Source organism: Camelus bactrianus, chromosome 18 (assembly GCF_048773025.1).
Source record: "Camelus bactrianus isolate YW-2024 breed Bactrian camel chromosome 18, ASM4877302v1, whole genome shotgun sequence".
Classification (NCBI taxonomy): Eukaryota; Metazoa; Chordata; class Mammalia; order Artiodactyla; family Camelidae; genus Camelus; species Camelus bactrianus.
The window spans coordinates 13,312,854-13,336,748 of record NC_133556.1 but is presented as its reverse complement, the minus strand read 5'-3'; the positions used below and the strand labels follow the sequence as shown (position 1 = coordinate 13,336,748).

The 23,895-nt window shown below is 37.9% G+C and overlaps 2 protein-coding genes and 2 non-coding genes across 9 annotated transcripts in view; 3 read left to right on the top strand and 1 right to left on the bottom strand.

The window, feature by feature from the left end:
- Positions 1-13,424, bottom strand: part of PSPH (phosphoserine phosphatase) — a 29,484-nt gene extending 16,060 nt beyond the window's left edge. The window contains exons 1-2 of one of the 6 annotated variants that reach the window (XM_074346009.1): positions 13,279-13,424; positions 1,146-1,275 (exon numbers count right to left, since the gene is read on the bottom strand). The gene's annotated coding sequence lies outside the window, so the exon portion shown is untranslated. Of the gene's footprint in view, positions 1-587; positions 654-1,145; positions 1,438-13,194 lie in introns of those variants that run through there. The other 5 variants (XM_074346008.1, XM_074346011.1, XM_074346012.1 and 2 more) reach the window with 5 other exon arrangements.
- Positions 13,425-13,523: 99 nt separating this feature from the next.
- Positions 13,524-23,763, top strand: CCT6A (chaperonin containing TCP1 subunit 6A). The gene is made up of 14 exons (XM_010972393.3): positions 13,524-13,770; positions 14,213-14,276; positions 15,583-15,717; positions 16,572-16,745; positions 17,280-17,383; positions 18,145-18,255; positions 18,518-18,677; positions 18,755-18,837; positions 19,747-19,843; positions 20,158-20,305; positions 20,723-20,856; positions 21,366-21,468; positions 22,419-22,491; positions 22,745-23,763. The coding sequence occupies exons 1-14, from the start codon at positions 13,634-13,636 to the stop codon at positions 22,815-22,817; spliced, it is 1,596 nt and encodes a 531-aa protein (XP_010970695.2). The 5' UTR covers positions 13,524-13,633; the 3' UTR covers positions 22,818-23,763.
- On the top strand, positions 16,306-16,439 carry LOC123613506 (small nucleolar RNA SNORA22). The gene has a single exon (XR_006720870.1). It is a non-coding gene; the product is annotated as a small nucleolar RNA SNORA22 (small nucleolar RNA).
- On the top strand, positions 20,355-20,495 carry LOC123613505 (small nucleolar RNA SNORA15). Its single transcript, XR_006720869.1, has one exon. It is a non-coding gene; the product is annotated as a small nucleolar RNA SNORA15 (small nucleolar RNA).
- Positions 23,764-23,895: the final 132 nt, after the last annotated feature.

Genomic DNA, 23,895 nt, shown 5'->3' with positions numbered 1-23,895 from the left:
TCCTACTCCTGGAGATTTATACAAGAGAAATGAAACATTCAAAGCAGCTTTATTTGTGATACCCCAAAGCTAGAATGTCCACCAGATAAATGGATAAACAAATTGTGGTATATCCCTAGAACGGAACATTACTCAGCAATAAAAAGAAATTAATCACTAATACATGCTATAACATCAATAAACATTTAAAAATTATACTGACCAAAAGAAGCCAGACACAAAACAGTACATACAATATGATTCTGCATATATGAAACCCTAGAAAATACAAACAATGTTATAATGACAAAAATCAGGTCAGTAGGGCTAGGGGTGGGGAGACCTGACTGCAAAGGGGCCCTAGGAAACTTTTGGGGGTGATGTGTTCTATTGTGGAGGTGATTATAAGTATGTATAATGTCAAAATTCATCAAAATATATACTTAAAATGGGTGCATATCATTGCATCAAGTTATACATCCATAAAACGTTAGATTAAAAAAAGTTATTAGGCATGTATCAAATAAGTTGAAAACTTAAAACGTCCAGACTACTTTGTTTCCGAACGTGAAAGTGACAAGACTACGATCATTATATTGAAAACCTACCAGGCAGTTGTAACAACATAGAAATCTTGGATTTTCTTTCTCTTCCCCCGGATCCTCATTCCAATACTGGTCAAATATTTAAAGAGTAAACACAATGCGCAAGTCACATAGAAAGAAAATACTGTACATAAATTTAATGAATGAAAATTATTTATTTAATTTCCAGCTTGAAGCTGTATCTTTACAACAATGTATCTGGTAAGTACTTACTTAAAATTCTAATTCTAATGGGAAAGATGTTGACTAAGTCAGACACTGCAACTCCAAACTCTGGAGATTTTCCTGCTCTTGTACTGATGACTCCCCTATGTAGGATTGCATCATTCATTCATACTGTTGGGTAACAGGCACCAGTGGTGCCTGTTATATATATCATTCAAGTATATATCATTCAAATGTAAACGGATGAAAAGAAAGCCTTGAAATCCCATGAAATATTTTACCTATCCCGATTAAAAAAAAATAAATGTTGAATCACAGAGGCCCTGGGTGTAGAAAGGCAGGTCGGTCAATCAGAAAGTTGGGCAAACGGAGAGATCGACACAAGCCTGGACTTACCCCGCGCTGCAGCTCCTTCCTGGGCCGCCGCCACCGCCTCCAGGGCTCTCACGGCTGTAACCTTCCGACTGCAAGGGGCCGAGCGAGGGCTGGCTCGGACGTTCAGTAGCGGAGTTCCGAGGGAGGTGACCTGTGCAGAAGGCAGAGCCTTTACCAAACAATCATATGAGATCTGCTGATAAGTGCGGCGGCTTCTGGCCGGTTTTGCATATACTTAACTAAACTGGAGACTGCAGACCTCCGCTCTGCAGAGCCGGGCTGGGAAGAAGCCCTTGGCCCCGCCCCTGAGGGAGGGACTCCCTGAGCCCGCCCCCTCCTCTTTCGGGGGCTCTGTGCTTGCGGACCTAGACTTGCATTCAGCCGTGGACGCTTTCCTGCAAAGCCGCGGGCTACGCCACCCCCACTTCGTGGAGGAAGAAGGAAAGAGCTCGCGACCTTTTGCAGTGCTCTCCACCGCCACCACCACTTGAGATAAGGATACGTTAGGAAAGTGAGGGACCTCCGCACTGATTTTGCAATTAACGAAAGTCCCTTAGGGGCCTTTTTTGAAATCCACGTTCGGCATTATGCTCTTGTAGGAATTAAGGTCCCAAGAGAACTTCAAAAATTATTTATATGCGCAACTAAAATGCAAAAAAAAAAAAAATGACAAAATGAGTCTTTGAATGCTTTTTTTTTTTTTTGTCATCTTATCTTCTTCTAGGTGTCACTTGCCCAGCTACTTTTATGTTGACTACAATAAATAAGTGGTGATTCCCCCCAAACATTTATCTTTGGGCACAGCTGGCTGGAGCTGGGCAATGAAGTTTTACCCTAAAATACAACCTGAAACCTCAGATGCTGACAGTCATCTCTGCAGTTTTCTCCAAGCTGGTCATTCAGGCAAAGGGGCTGCAATTCCTGGAGCAGAACACTTGGTCACAGCATTCCTGCCCTTTGCTACAAGACCCCTCAATAAACACGACCCTATCCAGAGACAAGAGTCCTGATGCTCTTTGATCAGATGTGCCTTTGAAGTTCAATATTCTCAGATTTCATTAGTAAGAAAATGGTTGCAGGTTTGGGGCACATCAGTTTAATTTCTCCCAAATCTGCCAGAGATGGTTCGGAGGAAGGTTGAAAAGGAAGAATTTTGATGTTTTGAAATATGAGGTAAAAGATTATACGATTAATGGAGGAAGGCAAAATAAGGGGGTCTAAAATAACAATCAAGAACTTGTTTATATTTTGTGGTAATTTAGAAATGTCTAATAAAGGAAACACGATGTTAAACATCAAATGGTAATTGAGAATTTACCTCAACAGAAAAAGAAACCCAAATACAATAAATGTGAAAAGTAGAAGAGTTCATTTTTGCTCTTATTCATATCTCATAGATATTTACTGCTAAACAGATTTCAGATAAAACATTTATACTGAATAAAATCTGTCCCTGTACTCACCTCACATTCACATCTGTATTAACATTTGTGGGCACGAGGGGGCACTGTAGTAGACATTGTTTAGCTAGAGCACATTCCACTAAAAAAAAAAAAAAGAGTTGTCCAAAGAAAGTAAACGGGTGGTCACAATCAGGAAGTAATTTTGCCAGACAAGGCAAAACTAGATAAATTATGCTTCATGGTTGTTCTTCGGGAATAATGTTAAATAACACATGTGAACCAAATACAGTACAGTATAATGAAGAGATAATTAAAAAGTGTGAAAGAAGTGAAAACATGTGAAAAGATACCTATGTGCTTTTTGAGGAAAGTTTAGAAACTCATTATGGGCAGTGAATATTAAATAACTATATTAAATAACTAAAAAAATTAGCAAATTATTTTACAAAGTTTTAATCATAATTGGTTAGTAGAAATATAGGTAATACTAGTGTTCCTGAAAGGTTTTTTTCTGTTTTGTCTCTTTTTTTTAACCAGTCTTTTTTTGGGGGAGAGGGTGGTAATTAGGTTTTTATTTAATTTATTTAGTTTTTAATGGAGGTACTGGGGATGGAACCCAGGACCTCATGCATGCTAAGCATGCACTCTATCACTGAGCTATATCCTCCCCCTGAAAGGTTTTCTATAGATTACATTTTTATAAGCTAACAACTTTTCTAATGATTAACTATGTTAGAATCAAGTATAGTTTTTTTTTAAGTAATTCAGGGCTAATACAATAGTCTTCTAAAATACAGCACATTGGAACACTTTAGAAAACAGTATGGTATTATTCAGTAACACTGAACTTGCACATTTTCTATGACCCAACAATGCCGCTTCAAGAAAGCACTTGGAAGAAACTTGTACATGAATACCAGGAGTCACATATAAGAATGTTAGTTACCTCTGAGGGACAGGAAAGGAAATCAGACTGGGAAGAGATTATATAGTTAGTTCTTTAATGGTATTGATAATGATAATGCCCTTAAACTAAGGGAAGTGGGCCTACAGATATTTTTGTATCTGTGTATATAAAATATTTTATAATACATGTAATATTTTTATGTCAATACATTAAATACCAATATATTAAAGTATCATAAATGTTTTTAAAGAATATAAAGAAAAATGCAATTTAATATAAACACTGACATTCAAAATAAGTCACAGCTGGAAATATGTCCACGACATGTCATGTGAATAAAGCAGGTTGCAGAATATTACATATAGCTTAATTCCCATTTCTGAGCAAAGAAAACTCTTTACATCTATAAACACGTGCAGTATATGGTTGTATATCTATGTCTACACACAGTAGTTAATCCTAAGGAGTAAAAAGAAAGAGAATTTACCCTTCTACTTTGATTTCATATTGGTTGAAATTAGGTTAAAATTGTATTACTTTTGCCATGATTTACAAATCAATGAAAAACGAACATCTTATGGATGGTGGTGGGGAGAGAGAAATAGGTTAAGGTGGCCAAAAGGCACAAACTGCCAGTTATAAAATAAATTATAGGAATGTAACTAAAATGGGAAAAATTCAGCTTTTTTTCTTCCTATGTAGGGAAAACCCCAGTTCTTCCCTAGTGTGTCTTCTTTAGTAATCACATGAAACACTTCAGTCTTGATCACCAATTGTGATTTTTTTCCCACATCAAGTAGTTCTCTGCAACACCATTTGAGTATTCCATAATTTAACTTAATTCTGACACTATCTTCACAGAGCCTCAGATCCCACAGGTTAAAGGCTCAGTCCCACCAGACTGCCCCCATCACACATGCACACACACACACACACTTCAAATGCCAGTCTCAAGGCCAGGTTATCACCTATGTGTCTGATCAACCAGCTATAGGTCAGAAGTTCCAATGACCACCTTCCTTGGTTTCAATTAATTTCCTAGAGAGACTCACAGAACTCAGGAAAACACTTACATTTACCAGTTTATTAAATAATATGATAAAGGATACAGATGGACAGCCAGACGAAGAGACACATAAGGAAAGGCCTAGGAGGGTTACAAGAGCAGTGAATCCTGTACTTTTGGGATTTTATAGAGGCTTCATCACATAGGCATGATGGATCATTAACTCCATTTTCAGCTCTTCTCCCTTTTCAAGAGAATGTGGGATGAGCTTCTAGTCATGGCTTGGTCTCTCTAGTGACTAGCCCTCATTCAGAGCATGCAGGAGCCCACCCAGAATCACCTTGTTAGAACAAGACACCACAAGGGTTTCAGGAGCCCTTGCAATGGGAACGGTGGCCAAAGACCAATATTAGAATGAGAGATGCTCCTAGTGTTCTTATTACTTAACAAGTTACATGGGTCCTAGGAGCTCTGTGCCAGGAACCAGAGATAGAGACCAAGATATACTATCTACTATATCACAGTATTGTACAGCATAGCGACTATAATTAATAATACTGTACTGCATATTTGAAAGTTTCTAAGAGAGTAGGTCTTAAAAGTTCTCATCACAAGAAAAAAATTGTAACTATGTATAGTGACGAATGTTAACTAGACTTATTACGGTGATCATTTCACAGTATATACAAACGCCAAATCATTATGTTGTATACCTGAAAATAATGTTATATGTCAGTATTACAAATTAATAAATAAAAATCTCAAATTAAAAAATAAATGCCTCAGACTGCTAAGTCAAATTAGGTATCAAAAAAAAAGTTATCTAAAATTGCTAATTGGTCCGAGCCAATTGTGAAATCCTATTCACCACCTTTCCAGCTTCCCTTCAACTTAGGGTGGCCGTGTATTCCTGATTTGACTAGTGAGATTCAGACTGAAACATGCTGAGGAGGTTGCTGGGGAAGCTTCTGCTTTCCCAATATGAGGAGAATAACACTGCTGGCCTAGTTCCCTCTTTTTCCTGCCTTAAATATTAATGAGATAACTGAAGGTATGGCAGTCGTCTTGCAACCATGAAGAAAAATCGAAAGAATGACAGCAACCCACTTATAAAATTAATTGCATCTCTGATCCCAATACCAGAAGCCACCTATGTCTAGATTTGTTTTTTTTTTAAGAAAAATAAACTCCTGTTGGTTTAAGCCAGTGCAGTTGAGCCCTCTATTGTTTGCAGGTAGAAGGCTAAAAAGAAATTTTTTTTAAAAAAGAAGAACAGAGATTTCAGCTGCTGCTGACCACAGAGTACACAGAGTTTGTCATTTGAATCCTGCTGAAGTAGAGGGGTTTGGTACACATCTTAGGCTTTCCACTAAAACCCCAGAAGGACCACAGCTTAGGGGCAAATATTATGTCCCAGAACAAAGGATTTACTCTAAAATTAAGGGCTAAAGATAGACTTAAGGGACCAAGGCCTCCAGGGTTGGCTTGCTTGCTTGCTTGCTTTTTCCTTTCTTTCTTTTTTTTTTTTTTTTTTTTGAGAGCTCAGAGGGAGGGGACAGTGGGCCAGATGTGGGTACTGGACTCAGATTAGGAAGATGGACCCAGAGTGGCTGAGTTTCCAGTGTGTCTCCTAGACAATCTCATGAAGTCCTCTCGGGACCCGTGGATGACCTAACAAAGTATAACATCAAGACAGCAAAAGTACAAGGCAATCAGCCAACATTTTAACTTCCTGATAGAACATATGTGAATATTCTTCAGAGGAAGATAATAGAATCTAAGTTGCTAAAATGTATCATCCAAAATGTCTAATATACAATCAAAAATTAAAAGACTTCCTAAAAACAGGAAAATGTAACCCACAGTAAAGTGGGGAAAAGGCAACCAATAGAAATAGACCCCAAGATAACAAAGATGTTACAATTACCATACAAGACTTTAAAGCAAGGTGGGGAAAGATATAGCACAGTGGTAAAGTACATGCATGAGTCCTCAGTTCGATTCCCAGTACCTCCATTTAAAAAATAAATAAATAAAACTAATTACCTCCCACCCAGAAAACAAACAAATGAAAAGATTTAAAAAAAAAAAAAAAAGACTTTAAAGAAATGAACTAAATGCATTCAAGAACTTAAAGGAAAACATAGTCATAATGGTAGCCCAGATGAGGAATCTCAGAAGGAAATGAAAATTTGTTTTTCAGATTAGATATTCCAATTTAATTACTGGCGGTCCTTTTCTCAAAATCTCCAAGTTCTGATTGCATAGCAGAAGCCCTTACTCACCACCTCCCCCGCTGGGAAGGAGAAGAATGCCTTAAGAGAAAATGAAAAAAATTTAATGGAAAATATAGAGCTGAACAACACAATATCTGAAATAAAAATTTGCTAGATTGGTTTAACAGCATATGAGAAAAGGTCAGTGAACTTGCAGAAAGATCAATAAAGAACAAAAGGGAAAAAATAAACAGAAAAAGAAGAGCAATACAAACCCAAAGCAAGAAGAAAGGAAATAATAAATATTAGAGCAGAAACAACTGAAATTGGAAACAAAAAACAGAAAACCTATAAAAACCAAAAAGCCAGTTCTTTGAAAAGATCAGTAAAACTGATAAACCTCTAGCAAGACTGACAAAGAAGAAAAGACAGAAGACACAAATTTCCAATATAGGAATGAAAGAGGAGATATCACTGTAGACCACACAGATATTAAAAGGAGTGTAAGGAAATACTCTGAACATACTATGCACATAAATTCAACTTTGATGAAATGGACCAATTCCTTTGACTACCACAATCTACCAAATTCACTCAATAGAAAAAACAGGTTACCTGGATATTGCTATATTAATTAAAATAAGACAACAATGAAGCCGTATCAATTGACTCTTCCTTTCATGAACAAGTTCTCTGTAGCATGCAATGTTGTTGGACAGCATTTTACCCACAGTAGACTTCTTTTAAAATTGGAATCAATCCTCTTAAACCCTGCTGCTGCTTTATCAACTGAGTTTATGTAATATTTTAAACCCTTTGTTGTCATTTTAACAGCCTTCACAGCATCTTCACTAGGAGTAAATTCTACCTCAAGAAACCACTTTCTTACCACAATGTTCATAGCAGCACTATTTACAATAGCCAAGACATGGAAACAGCCTAAATGTCCATCGACAGATGACTGGATAAAGAAGTTGTGGTATATTTATACAATGGGATACTATTCAGCCATAAAAACTGAAAACATAATGCCATTTGAAGCAACATGGATGTTCCTGGAGAATGTCATTCTAAGTGAAGTATGCCAGAAAGAGAAAGAAAAATACCATATGAGATCGCTCATATGTGGAATCTTAAAAAAAAAAAAAAAAACATAAATACAAAACAGAAACAGACTCATAGACATAGAATACAAACTTGTGGTTGCCAGGGGGATGGAGGGTGGGAAGGGACAGACTGGGATTTCAAAATGTAGAATAGATAAACAAGATTTTACTGTGTAGCACAGGGAAATATATACAGGATCTTGTGGTCGCTCACAGCGAAAGGGAATGTGACAATGAATGTATGTATGTTCATGTATAACTGAAAAATTGTGCTCTACACTGGAATTTGACACAACATTGTAAAATGACTATAACTCAATAAAAAAAAGTTAAAAAAAAAGAAAGAAACCACTTTCTTTGCTCATATATAAGCAACTCCTCATCCAATAAAGCTTTATCAAGAGATGGCAGCAATGCAGTCACATCTTCAGGATCCAATTCTACCTCTAGCTCTCTTACTATTTCCACCACATCTGCAGTTACTTCTTCCAGTGAAGACCTGAACCTGTCAAAGTCATCCACAAGAATTGAAATCAACTTCTTTCATACTTCTATTAATGTTGATATTTTGACCTCTTTCCCATGAATCACAAATATCCTTAAGTTCTTAATGGCCTCTAGCATGGTGAATCCTTTTCTGGATGGTTTTCAATTGACTATGCCCAGATCCATCAGAGGAATCACTGTCTATGGCAGCTATAGCTTTAAGAAATGTATTAAGGGGTGTCCACTGTTAAAGTGAAGACACTGAGGCATCATGTACTGTTAAATAAGATTGACTGACTGACTGATTGATTTTAAGGATTGTCTCATGCAATAGTAGAGGCTTGGTAAATCCAGAATCTGCAGGGTAAGCTGGCATACTGGAGGCCCAGGGAAGAGACGCAGTTCAAGTCCAAAGGCTGTCTGCTGGCAGAATTGCTTCTTGCTAGGGATAGATCAATCTTTGTCTATTAAGGCCTTCAACTGATTAGAGATGCCCACCCACATTATGTAGGATAATCTGCTTTACATTTGAGTAAATTTAATGTTTAAACTTTAAGTCCACCAATTTAAATGTTAATCTCATCCAAAAAAAAAAACCCCACCTTCACAGAAATGTCCAGAATGTTTGACCTCATATCTGCCATGCTGACACATAAAATTAACCATCACAAATGGTTATCTCTGAATGATGAGATTATGAATTTATTTTTCTACTTTTTGTATGATGATTATGTATTATTTCTGTAATAAGAAAATCAATTTTATTTTTTCAAGATTTGCAGGGGGGAGCATATAGCTCAGTGGTAGAGTGTATGTTTAGTATGCAGAAGGTCTTGGGTTCAATCCCCAGTCCCTCCATTAAATACACACATACATACCTAATTACCTCCCCACCCCCTTCCCCCCAAAAAGAAAAAGATTTGCTTTAGGAATTCTTCCTTAATAGTATGGCACTGAGACTACAACATTACAGGTCTTTAGTACACAGTGTATATTATGTGTGGTGTTGTACATTTGTCTCTCTAGACTGGAAAGTCTTTGAATGAAAAGACCTCTTTTCATGTGTATGTTTACTCCAAGCACAGTACTGTGCCATAAAGTAGACACTCAAAGAATGAATGACCAACAAAAGGAAAAGCACTACCCAAAATCAATATTATTACCCCACCTTCCCATACAAAACCTGCCCCACTTCTGGAATTTCCTCAACCTCTTCAGACTCCTAGACTGAAAATAGGAACTATGTAGCACATGTTTCAAAATTTGTCAGAAATGCCTCTATCCCCTGGCCATTTGCTATCTCCACTTCCACTGCATAAATGTGAATCTCCTACTTACTAAAACACGTGTTTTACTAAAAAAGCACTACATGCTTAAATATTTTTGAAAGCAACCTAAGATTAAAAAAACAGATTTTTAAAAACTAGATTAACTCTATCATTTGGAAAGAAAAACAAATGTGCAAAATAGCTAGAAAATTTCTGAAAAAAGGTTGATGAAGAAGATCTAGCCTTACAAAATTTTGAAGCATGTAAAACTATTGTAAATAAAACAACATGATGTTTATACTGACACTGTAGAACTGAATATAGTCCAAAGTAGATCCAGATATAGATATGCTAGGAATGCAGCATATGCTAATAATTACATTACACATTAATGGTGAAAAACATGAATTATCCTGGAAAAAAATAAAATTGGATTCTGTGTGAGTTTTTTCCAAACACCAATAACCAGTTCTCAATTCTCAGACACCAACTCTGATTCTCCAACCCCAACTGGGCGTCCAGCAACTCAATTCAATTCTGATACTATCTGGAGTTACTGCAAACCCTACAGTAAAGGGCTCAGTCCCACAATACTGCCTTCACTTCAGACACCCGTTGCAAGTCCCAGGTCCCTAGGGTACCTAGACTCTGTCCAACTTGGCTACAAATTTGGGGATCCCCACAATCCCCTCCGTAAAGAAAACTGAAAAATTTTAAGACCAACCCAGAACTCAGGAAATCACCTGACTTAGGTTTAGTGGTCTTTTATAAAGCACACAACTCAGGAACACCCAAATGGAAGAGATGTACAGGATAAGGTATTGGGGGAGAGACGCAGAGCTTCCAAACCCCCTGGATGTGCCACCCTATCAGGACACCAATATGTTCACTCACCCTGATTGTTCAAGTATTTTTAAAACCCATCTCTAGCCCCTCATCCATTCTCCAGAGGTTGGAGGCACAGGGCTGAGATTTCCCCTCCTCTCACCACGTGTTTGGTCTTTCTAGTGACCAGCCCCCATCCTGAGGCTCTCTAGGGTCCCTGTCTTGACTCACCTCATTAGCACAGACTCAGGTGTATTTTAAAGGGGACTGCAATGGGTAACAAAAGACACTCCTATCACTCGGAAAACCAATGGTTTCACTTCTGTGCTATGAACCAGGGACAAAGACCAAATATATGTTTTAATTATACTACAGATTCGTATCTCATTCCTTAGCAAAATAAATTCCAAATGAATTAAAGATGAAAATGAAAAACAAAACCTTAAAAATACAAAAGAAAACATGGGAGAAATTTTAAAATACTTTTTAAGTGTGTAAGGCCTGTTTTACACACTATAGCTCAAAGTCCAAATGCCCATAAAAGGAAAAAAAGGATATATCTGACCACATGAAAAAAATTTTTAATGTTTAATTGGGAAAAGGCATAAATACAAAATACAAACAACACTGGAGCAAATTGCAACACAGAAAACATAAAGAGCTCCTACAAATCCACATGAAACCAAATAGGAAAACAGAAGACACGAATAGACAGTTCACAGAAAAAGAACTACAAATGGTTTTTACATGTAAGATATATGCTCGAGGGGGAAGGTATATGCACAAGGTCCTGGATTCAATTCCCAGTACCTCCACTGAAATAAACTAATAAACAAATATGTAATTACCTCCCTCCAAAAAACTAAAAATAAAATTTTTAAAAAAATTTTAAAGATATATGTTCAACTTCATTCTCAATAAACAAAACTTTAAGATACATTTTTCACCTATAAATTTGGCAAAGATAGAAACAAAACATTACACATTTTCAGGATATCCTTTCTTTATATATATATAATAATAAAAATAAGACACTGGACATACTTCGTATATTTTATATTTTATACTCTCATGTGTATATTTCTGCATTCTCCTTTTATGGATACATAAATTGTGGGGGCTGCAAAAATGAAAATATTCTGAATGTTTTAACATAGTCAATGTTAATGTTTTAATGTATATCCTCTGCCCTTTTTTGTATAGATGCATGTGGAATGGTTACAAAAATGAGATTATATTCATGTTATTTTAAACAAGTTTTCCTCCCTTATTTAGGTCATTAAACATGATTTCACCACCTTTTTATCCTTTTTTTAATGGAGGTACTGGGGATTGAACCCAGGCCCTCATGCATGCTAAACATGTACTCTACCACTGAGCTACACCCTCCCCTCAGTGCTTTCATCACCTTCTGCATGGACTTTTCAACACCCTCCTTTCTGTCTCCTTTCCCTATTCTCAGTCTTCTTCCTTAGTTCATCCTCCACTCCACCTGAAGCTACCTTCATCTCTAGTTTTTTGGGTTTTCACTGCTGGCAGGCTTAGGCTCAGATTTCTTAACTAGCAAACCAGGACACAACAGTTGTAATAAGCTACTTCTCCAGACTTGTCTTTTTCCCTCTATCCTATGCATTCACCTTTCTCTGGGCACGCCAGGCCCTTCCACTATCACTCGCTGTTTGATATCATTCTCCTAAGCCCTCTTCTCTTACAAAGTATCCATGTATCTTTCAAAACTCACCTGCTCCAAGAAACCTTCCTTGATGCTCAGAGTTAATACCTTTGTGCTCACAGTACTTCATTCATTTCTTAAAGATCCTACATCTTGGTCATTTTACCTGTTTACAAGTTTATCTCCGTAACTAGGCTATGTATTTCTTGAGGATTAAGGATCTCCAGAACTAATCACACATCTCCCTCGTCTGTATAACTCAAACTTAAATAGATGCTTTTGTGGTTTTCAAATACACAAGATCACTTTAGTGCATTATATACCAGGATATTCACTGCAGTCTGAGTAACAGAAGATTGGGAACAACCTAAATGTCAACCAGTAGGTGGCTGGTTACTTATGTCATCCTTACAAAGAATACATGCAGTTATTAATAAGAATGAGGAAGCCCTATTTGTACTGGTATGTTCCTATCTCCAAGATACTTAAAGTGTAACACACCCAATACTGTGTATATGAATTGCCATTTTGTGTGAGGGAAAATTTTTATATTTGTGCACATATTCATTTATAAATTCAGAAAGCATCTGGGGAATTTAGAGTACCTAAAGGTAACACCATGTATCTAAAGATGCATGTCAGAAGGAAGTTGACTAGAGGAAGAAGGTAGACTTACTTTTCACCGTATGCCCTCTGGCACCTTTTGAATTCTGAACAACTTTGGTTATTAACTACAAGAATAAAACACAAAACGTTTGAGAAGACTTGCTATCTAGGTGGGGGGCATCTTTAGAAATAAAGCAGCCCTCTCAAAGGCTGGACACCACTGCTCAATCAAGTTAGTTTTCAAACCTGCCTTGAGAACCTGAGGCCTCAGCACTGCGTCCTGAGTCTGAAGAGTGGACTGACTCTTGCTTCTCCTCAGCTGCCATCGCACCAATCCTGTAGCTTTCTAAAGGCATCTAGCACTTTCCACCATGTATTACGTCTCTTCGCCATCCGTAAGCCTAAAACATCTAGGCCACTGGGGTGGGGGGGAGGTCCTTATCAGATTCACTCTGGGCCCCCACAGCTTCTAGAACACCCTCAGGCACACAGTACACAAGAAAAATCTGGTGATCGGGATAAAAGCAAGGGGAGAAAGGAGCAAACGGCGCGAGCGGGGGACAGGGGAGGCCCACCCTACACCCTGCGGCCGGAGACCTCCGGGAAAGAGCAGCCGCCTCTCCAGTCACGCCCAGACGTGCGCGGCCGACAGGCCTTGCCTTGCGCACAGCGACCCGCACCGCCTACGTCCTCAGGTCGGAGGTCCGCAAAGCTGGGCCCGGGCCGGCGGCAACACCAGAGCCCAGCGAGCCCTGTTCGCTGGGAGCCACGCTCCTACCGAGCGCCATGGCGCCGCGGCGGGGACGGGTGGGGCGGGGCTACGTGCGGCCGCGACCCAATGAGCGGCGTCGGCCGACCCACGGCCCAATGGCGGCGGCACGTGGGCACGCTGGGGGCGGGCCCGGCGCGCCGGACTGTTCGAGAAGATCCGGATAGCGCCTCCCGGCCATGCTCTGAACCGACTCTCGGCTTTCAGCACGCCGGGTCCCCACATCTTCCTCTGCTGGGGCAGCTATGGCAGCCGTGAAGACCCTGAACCCCAAGGCCGAGGTGGCCCGAGCCCAGGCGGCTTTGGCGGTCAACATCAGCGCGGCCCGGGGGCTGCAGGACGTGCTGAGGACCAACTTGGGGCCTAAGGGCACCATGAAGATGTAAGGCGGGGTCGGCGGGGAGGGCCGGGCGGGCACCGCGCACCTCGCGCGGTCTCGGGCCTGGTGCTGGGGATCGCGGTTTTGAGCCCGTCGTCTCTGGGTATCTGAGCTCGCCACTGCGGCCCTTCTTCCCCGCATTCTCCCGAGTAGTTCCTATTTTCCGCCCTAGCCATTTTCTCTTGTGGTAGATGCCGTCTCCGCGGAGAACAAAGCTTCCCGCATGCGCGCCGCTCTCCCCGCGCTCTGGGGCTTAAGCGACCTGAGTTCTCGGCAGTCTTTCCCAGGCGGGAGGGGGTGGACACTGCACCGTTCCTGTTACCGGGAGCAGAGACCCTGTCCCAATGCCCCAGCTTCTTAGGATCTGGATAAAGCCCGATTTTTATGGGATTCTTGGTCACCATTGAAAAAGTTACACTGTGCTTTGTTTCTGCCCATTGAACAGGCTTGTTTCTGGTGCTGGAGACATCAAGCTTACTAAAGATGGAAATGTACTGCTTCACGAAATGGTGAGAGGTTGCTATACTAGGTCAAAAATGTTCTGGTTTTCCGTAGTACATGTGACTTGTAGAGAGATTTTTAATGTTCGTTTTCAAGGTAGGAGAAGATCATTTGCTCTCAACAGGTAGTTTTCCAGACAATGGAAGTAGAAGAGGAATATAATCAGTAATGTTATTGACAATACAACACAGTGAGGAGCCCTGGAGTCCGATATACTTACTTTTGAATCTCTATTTTTGTCATTTAAGGCCTTGATTAAAGGATTGTAATTATTAAAATAAATTCTAATAAAATCTGAAAAACTAAAGAGAAATTGACATCATCAGATAGGCAAAATGCAACAGAATAGTTATACTTATTTCCTTTAAAACTGGAGTTCTCTGTTATATTTCATCTCTCCACCACCGACTAGAGGGGAAATAAAAGTCTTTACCATTTTTAAAGTCCCAGTGACTAAGAATACGAGGTTACTGAGAGGAGCAGTCGTTTTTCTCATCTCTGAGTTCCCAAAACCTAACAGTTCAAATCCAAGAAAAGGAAATGACTTCCCTGTGTTTTGAGTTTTAAGTTCAGGGTTTTGATGGCACTGTACCATGTTAACATCCCAGGTGTTTGTAAATACCTTCAGTAAGGACTAGCTAACCTAGAACGTGTGTTTTTTGTTTGTTGGCTAAGTAGTAGCCAGTGCTAGCAGAGAGCATTTGGAGTCATAGTTTAAACTTGCTATGTCGTAAAAGTCATACCTACATGGCTTTTCTATTTTACCTAATTTAATGAGATAATCTGTGAAATGATTGGCTTAGATTCTTAAACTATCAGTGTCCCCAAAGACATAAAAACCAAAAGCAGTGCAAGAGCCATGATTGGATCCTTTGTAATTAAGAATCTGTGAGTTGCAGGCATGAATATCGTGCTTTTCCAAAAACCTTTCCTTACAGTGATGTAGCATCCACTGATGATTTTTGCTAAAAGGGCTATTTTTAAAAAATTCTGAGGCTGCTGGGCTTTCATTTATTCTCAGAAGAATCCTGGATTTGTCATAAAGAGACATGCATGGATTTGAAATTGTTGCTCTTACTTGTTAGCTCTGTCACCTTGAGTAAGCCTTAACTAAGCCTCAAATTTATATTTAGAAATGGTTTGATCATCATAAACTGTTAATACAAAATAGCTAATGGTGAATTTTTCATCAGCATAATATGTAGCTGCACACTTGGGCATTTTGTGCAAGTAGATTAGCCCTTTACACATTTTAAGGTATATTTGGACTGTTTTAATTTAACTTGTTTAAGGATTTTTTTCTTCTACTTTCAGCAAATTCAGCACCCAACAGCCTCCTTAATAGCCAAAGTAGCAACAGCCCAGGATGACATAACTGGTGATGGTACCACTTCCAATGTCCTAATCATTGGAGAGCTCCTGAAACAGGCGGATCTCTACATTTCTGAAGTATACATGATTCTTGTGTTTCTGTGATATTTTACTGTGGATAGGAAATGATCTGAGTTTTATTTATTCACAATGATGTGTTACTAGTAGCAGAGGCCATACAGTAGAATATCAAGGGGCTTAAATCTGAGGACCAGAGTCTATATCCTAATCTGACACAAATTTGTTATGATCCTAGAAAAGTTAAAGAATTTTTCTTGGCCTAAAAGCTGTTTGGTTTTTTTTTTTTTAAATCAAGTTGCATTATATATATGATTTTTATCTATAACATGGATTAATAATTGAGATTTAGAAATGGAATATTCAGGATTGGCATATTTAAAAGGAAAAGGCCAACAAAAAATTTTAAATAAGAGTTCTACAACTTTTTTAGCACTCAGTAGTTCCAAGGTTAAAGCAGACCTCAGTGACTACTAGCATGTTGTCAGGAAGAATTTCCTGGGAGGAGAGAGAAAGCAGATGCTTAGTCTGTTTATTTTTTGTTAGATGATGAGAATTAATTTCAGGTTATCTATAGAAAAGATACAGTCCTGCTGACTGCATATTGATACGACATGGTTTTGAGTTTTGGGCATTATTCCTTTTGGTTTGCACAGTGAACACCCAAGTGTGCTTTATAGTGCCCTTGGCTTTGACTCTGTGCTAGAGCAATGTCTGTTCTTTTCCTCTGCATTGAAAGGACTATTAATCCTTTTAAATGTATTCAGAAAGTCAGAACATTATGTTAATTGCGTTAAAGGGTGTGAATGATCCAAAATATCTCTTTGTAAACTTGCTTTATTATGAGCTATAATTGCATCTAGCTGAAGATCTCCAGTGTCAGTAGTGGTTTTGTAATTGTGTGTTTATTATAGGGTCTTCATCCCAGAATAATAACAGAAGGATTTGAAGCTGCAAAGGAGAAGGCACTTCAGTTTTTGGAACAAGTCAAAGTAAGCAAAGAGATGGACAGGGAAACACTTATAGACGTGGCCAGAACGTCTCTACGCACTAAAGTTCATGCTGAACTTGCTGATGTCTTAACAGAGGTATGTGTTTAATCTGTTATGTGTCTGGTACAGTACACCTATACAGAATACCCCTGGCAGCTGGACGCATCGGTACTCTAGTTTCAATTACAGGGTGCTATCTACAGTCTTTAACAGTATCATGCTGTGAAATAAGTAGGTTCATTTTTGTGGCAGTGATAACCTGATCTGTATTCCCAAAGAAAGTAAAGTGAGAAAGTCATAATAGTATGCCTGGCCAGGTTATAAAGGTATAATCCAAGCTTTCAGTAAACAGGGTTTATAAAATGGAGGTTTCATTATTAAAAAGCTTCCTGTCACTGATATTTTTAATACAATAGTAGGGATGTCATTGATTCTTTAGGTAATTACAAATTGAGATTTTGTAAATGACTTCAGCCCTTCATACATAATGCATTCTGTAAGTGCATAGAAATAGGCTTGGATCAATTCACAGATTTTTAAAGTCAAGAAACTGCTTTGAATTTCTCTGAAGAATAAGGTGTCTCAGTTTCGGCAAATCAAATTCATTTAATGGTTACACTTCTATTGCAGGCTGTAGTGGACTCCATTTTGACCATTAAAAAACAAGATGAACCTATTGACCTCTTCATGATTGAGATCATGGAGATGAAACATAAATCTGAAACTGACACAAGGTAGGTGGTAGAATGCTAGGAAATACTTAAGAAGTGTGTTTACAAACCGGAAGGAGTTTATACAATTCATATCTTTTGCCTGATTTTTTTGTCTTTGAATTAATGTATATTGCCAAGATGAGTATTTAATTTACTCGGTGTTTCCTCTTGAAATGAAGTTAATGGTATGTATTTATAGTCAGAATGCTTCTGAAAAGTCAGCTACATCAGGTGAAAAAGAATGTGAAAATGAATATATGTATGTTCCTGTATAACTGAAGCTTTATGCTGTACACCAGAAATTGACACAACTAACTATACTTAAATAAAAGATACATATATAGATTTTAACAAAGAAGAAAAAAGTCAACTATATCAGTCATTTGGCATTTATTGAACTGTTGGATACAAAACCCATGGGAGACTTTGGGGAATTTTTAAAAATTATTTCAAAGATCTAGTTTGAAGACATTTTTTAAAGGCAGTGATCACAGTTTGATAGCCTACCAGTTGAGACTATTTCTCCGCAGAATTTTCTGTGCAGGAAAGAGTTGTTACTTTCATTTGAATGGCTTATTTTTGTCGTATTCCGGAATACTGCTTTTTCACAGTTGGACCTTACCTAGATATTACCTAAAAGTCCTCTTCAGATAACTCAAGAAATAAAGCTGATTGTGTGAAAATTATCAATACAGTCTCAAGTCACTGTTTTGATTTTGTTAGCGTATGTTATATAGCCCATCTGAAATCAATAAGAATATAATTTTTATATGTTTTAACAGCTTAATCAGAGGTCTTGTTTTGGACCATGGGGCACGGCATCCTGATATGAAAAAGAGAGTAGAAGATGCATACATCCTCACATGCAACGTGTCATTGGAATATGAAAAGACGTGAGTTTATAGCCCTTTAAGAATGGGACAGAGAGGTGGAGGAGCTTGGTGTTTGGGGCAAGTCACTTTTTTGTGAGACTTAGTTCCCCCACTGTAAGGACAACAGGGCCTCAAATTGGGTTTTGAGGAAACATACCAGGAGTGGGATTGGAGCTCTGTGACTGTTAAATCTTGAGACTAACATAGTTTCTAAGACTGCTGGCTTATCTTCTACTCAGAAATTAAACATTTCCTCCTCTTTCTGTAAATTTTTTTTTTTTAGAGAAGTGAATTCTGGCTTTTTTTACAAGAGTGCAGAAGAGAGAGAGAAACTAGTAAAAGCTGAAAGAAAATTCATTGAAGACAGAGTTAAAAAAATAATAGAACTGAAAAAGAAAGTCTGTGGTGATTCAGATAAAGGATTTGTTGTTATTAATCAAAAGGTGAGATATTTTGCTTTATAAGCTAGTCTATTTTAAAGGTGAAATACATTGAAACTAATTTTTTGTTGTTGTTCCAGGGAATTGATCCCTTTTCCTTAGATGCTCTTGCAAAAGAAGGCATAGTAGCTCTGCGCAGAGCTAAAAGGAGAAATATGGAAAGGTAGGGACAGCAGATTATCTGGCATGAATTTTACTTATTTTGCAAGTTAACTAGGATTATTCCTTTTTTGGCCCTACTTATTTTTGTGTTTTTATTGCAAAAAAATATACATAGTATAAAATTGATCATTTTACTAGTGTTTTAAAGCGTACAGTTCAGTTGCATTAAGTTACACACACGTTGTGCAACAATCATTATCCATTTTCAGAACTTTTTCTATCATCACAGACTGAAAGCCTGTACTCATTAAATAATAACTATACACACCCCCTCTGGTAAATACTATTCTACTTTTTGTCTAGGAATTTGGTACCTCGTGTAAGGGAATCATGCAGTATTTGTCTTTTTGTGTCTGGCTTATTTTGCTTAGCCTAATCTTTTCAGAATTTATTATGTTGTAGCATCAGGCTCATTTCTTTTTAAGGATGAATAAATAATCCAGTGTATGGATACATACCACATTTTGATCCGTTTATCTGTCAATGAACATTTATTTGGGTTTCTACCTTTTGATTACTATGAGTAGTGCTGTGAATGTTCGTATATACTTGTTTTATTTTTAAATTATGACCTGTACTGTATATATTTTTCCATATCAAGAGACAGCACCAAAGGTTTTGGAGAATACTTTTTCCCAAAGAGCTCACCATGATGAAGAGTTATTGTCCATCTTTAGATTTCATATTAGGTATATTTGCTGCCTTGGGGAGAGTGATTTAAATGAAGAGTTGGGAGGAAAGACCAGTTTTCAGCTGGTGGCAAATGGAAAGGTTTTAGCTAAAATACATTTTAGAGTATGTTTTGAGTATGTAATTCTGAAAAAGATTGCTTTCTAAAAATTACTGTTCTTCTCTTTAAACGTAACTAATAAAATTACTTCTGCATCTCCCTTACACTTGAATATTTCAGGCTGACTCTTGCTTGTGGTGGAGTAGCCCTAAATTCTCTTGATGGCCTAAGTCCTGATTGTTTGGGATATGCAGGACTTGTCTATGAGTATACACTGGTGAGTGTATTTTCTTTCCAAAGATGATAATACTATCTGGTTCATGAATTCTTCACTAGTTAAAACTTCCTTAAAACTCAGGAAGAGATTTTTCCTTGGTTTACTTATGTTTTGATGGTTTATTGTAGTAATGATAACCCATTGAAAGGAAAATAACATTTGTTTTATCTGACTTTTTAAAAGAAATAATTTGCCTTAACATGGTCAGTGCTGTTCCCTGTTAATACGCTACTTATTCCTCCATAAGCCCCTTCTCTCTGTTCATTCTTTATACAGCCATATCCTGTTTTTTAAAATACTGTCTCTTCATACAGGGAGAAGAGAAGTTCACCTTTATCGAGAAATGTAACAATCCTCGCTCTGTCACATTATTGATCAAAGGACCAAATAAGCACACACTCACTCAAATCAAAGATGCAATAAGAGATGGCTTGAGGGCTGTTAAAAATGCTATTGATGATGGTAAGATCCCCACTGTATTTAAATTACATTCTTTTCGCTAGTCTAAAAGGCATGGCTGAATACTGTGTTCTTTTTGTCAGTAGTTTACACAGCCAGACACCATGCGAAAGTAAAGTTTTCCCTTTGTAATGGCTATTGATGGTATGCTAAGTTTTTTCATAGCATGCTGTTACTAAAAGAGGATACAAATAAATGAACTAGTAAGAACTTGTAGGAGCTTCTATATGCTAGTTAAATCATTCTATTTGATAACGTTTGTATTGCTTTCAAATGCAGTGTTAAAACTGCTGTGGTTATACTGAATTCTCAGATTAATGATTTTCCTATGTGTGTTTTAATTTATGTATTTTCTTATAATTGATTGTACAGTATTACTGTCTTTGTAGTTTAGCATCTCTCTCTCCCCCCACCCAACAGGCTGTGTAGTTCCAGGTGCTGGTGCAGTGGAAGTGGCAATGGCAGAAGCCCTGATTAAATACAAGCCCAGTGTAAAGGGCAGGGCCCAGCTTGGAGTTCAAGCATTTGCTGATGCATTGCTCATTATTCCTAAGGTATGAATGCTTTAACAGTTTCCTGAACTACACCAAAATGATTCAGCTGATGAAAGCTTTTTGATAATATGGGTTTTTTTTGTAATACGGATTTTGAATAAGTAGGTTTGATAGTTTTCACCCTAAGCCTAGAACAGGTATCTCTCATTTAAATGTTTTTGGTTCCTCTGGAGGGAAGGGTTGACTATCTGAACTTTCAGATGGCAGGAGGTAACTATTTTAAGAGGGTTTGCAGTATGCAGGTTATACTCGCGTACAAGCTTGCTTTTTGTTACTTGTTTTAAAGTAAGATTAATATTGTGATATTCTGTTGTTTGCCCAGTTAGGGGTACAGTTTATGACCAGAGTATTGTTGGGCTTGGGGTGGATTAGTGAGTTGGTTAGTAATGTATATCTAGTCATTCTCTAAGTTTTTTTTAAAAAAAATTAGAAATGCTGTTCATTTATTATAGATTTCACTCTGAATTCTTAGGTCCTATCTTTTAAAGGGTTACATTTGTTTCCTTTAGGTTCTTGCTCAGAACTCTGGTTTTGACCTTCAGGAGACACTAGTTAAAGTTCAAGCAGAGCATTCAGAATCAGGTCAACTTGTGGGTGTGGATTTGAACACAGGTAAGAAGATGTGACTATTTGTAGGATTATTTGTAGGGAAGAACTAGATGCTATAGGGGAGTTAAGGGCAGAAAGGATAAAAAATGGGACAAAAGAATCTTGGAGTTGCTTTGCAGTTTGACACCTTCATCAGGGATCTCTGGGTTCTAAAACAAGATATGAAAATGTAATGACTAAAATACACAAAAGTGTAATGACTTAAAAAATGTAATGACTAGATATAGTAATTAAGGTATTCTAGTATACATTTGAAAATTTTTGAAGAGTACAGGTTTTGTGTTTCTGAGTTGTGGCAGGTGATTCAGGTTCATATATTGGGCTTGCTTAATTCTCTTTTTTGTCAGAAACTTTGATTAAAAAGGTATATTTAACGACTATATTCACAGGTGGAAAGGGCTGAGGATAGCAAATAATGCTGGAAGAGGGAACTAAATCTAATTAAATGATTAAAGCCCTGATCTTAGGCCAGTGTAGTACAAATACACAGGTACAAACTGGAAGAGGTAACAGATACACCCACGCAGTATAGGTAAGACCTGCTGTTGTCAACAGCATCATTTAGATTCAATTTAATATAGAAGGTTTCTGAAATGAGGGAAATAAGCCCATTTTGCCAGATTATAGTTCAAGTGCTATACTTTAATATGGACAGGAATGTGTCCAGATAGATAAACAGAGGTATTCAAATATTTGGTAACCAAGTAGAGCATTCCTGTCATTGGAAGTATTCTAAGTAGAGATCAGCCACTCATCAAAGCTGATGGGCACAGGAGTCATGGTTTGGAATACAGTACTGGGCTAACGGAGGAACTTTGGTTTCTCATGGTTAATACTGGAGGAAATAAGTAGTGATGAGTAAAGCAGCACAAAATACTTTTAGACAGTATTCTGATCTTATGACCTGCTCGACCTGCTCTGTGTGATTTTGAGAATACTCGGTTACTTTTCAGGTGAGCCACTGGTGGCAGCAGAAGTAGGCATATGGGATAACTATTGTGTAAAGAAACAGCTTCTTCACTCCTGGTGAGTTTGGGAAAGCCAAAACTATAAACTAACCTTTAGGGAATCATTATACTCTTAATTTGGTATGTTTTATTTAGTCACTTTTCTCTCCATAAGAAAATGTAATTCGTCAAAAGTAGAGCAACTAAGCTTCTGTGTATGGAGGGGAAAGGCAAATTTAACTGGTTGTAATTTGCACAGTCTAGTTGGAGTTTGAATTGAATTAGGGTTCGTAACTCAAACCTGAGCCATCTGATTTTTTTCCCCCTTTCAGCACTGTGATTGCCACCAACATTCTCCTGGTTGATGAGATCATGAGAGCTGGAATGTCTTCTCTAAAAGGTTGAATTGAAGCTTCCTTTGTATCATCTGAATCATGAAGACTGCAGAGTGATCTTAAGAATACAGCTATGGAATTTTTGTCCAAACTTAAAATGATTTTCAAAGGAGTTTTCTTTTCCCATATGAAAAAGGAAGAGAACACTGGCACCTATTCAAACTCTGAAGTTCTTAAATTATAATTACAGTATTTTTTAAATTGCCCTGCATTGTACACACAATGCAGCATGCCATGTTTATTCAATGAACAGGATGTGTTGCTTTAGCCTCAGTGATAGAAAATTTCATGTTAGATAAGCATATGTTATCTACCTTGTTATTAAATATTCCTTGAAAAAAAATTTTAATGGTTGAATAATTTCTTCTGATGGGTGTATTTTATCTCCAATAGCTCCCTATTGTTAAGCATTTAAGTGTTAAATATTTAAGCTAATATAATTTTATGCTAATTCACTTAAGTAATTTAAAATCTTGAAAGCCTCCCTTTTTCCTTAGTATAAATTTCTATGAGTAAAATTATTTGATCAATTTTACTTTCCATGCTTTTGAAATAGCTTTGCTAAATTGTTTCCCAGGACTGTTAAGTTGTAGTGAATAGAGATGGGTGAACTAGAAGTAAGGAAGCTGAAAGGAGCTGTACGTGTGAAGTGGCAAAATAGGAAGGGCAGAGGTAGAAACATGGCTGAGGGCTAAGTGAGAAGAGGTTTTCAGGCAGACTGGTTTCACATCTTGGAACCTTGGTTTATGCTTAAATATCCATCCCAAACTTTCCAGTGTCATCTTTTTCTCACCCAAATTACTGTTCTCCTCTCCATGTTTCCACAAAATTAGTTTTATACAGTTGGCATATCTCTAAAGTCCGTGAAAATGAGGTTGTGTGTTGCTAAGCTTTGTATTTTGAGGACGTGGCACTTGTCTACAATGAGTGTGCAATAAATGCTAAGTTGAAACCTTTCCTGTGATCTTGCGGTGGGACTCCGGGGCACAAAGGGAATCTGAATATAAAAGGGAAGGGAATCAATCAGTCCGAAAGGCAGGGCCTCTCGACACTAACCCTGAGAAAACTGCACTTAATTACGCGGCCCC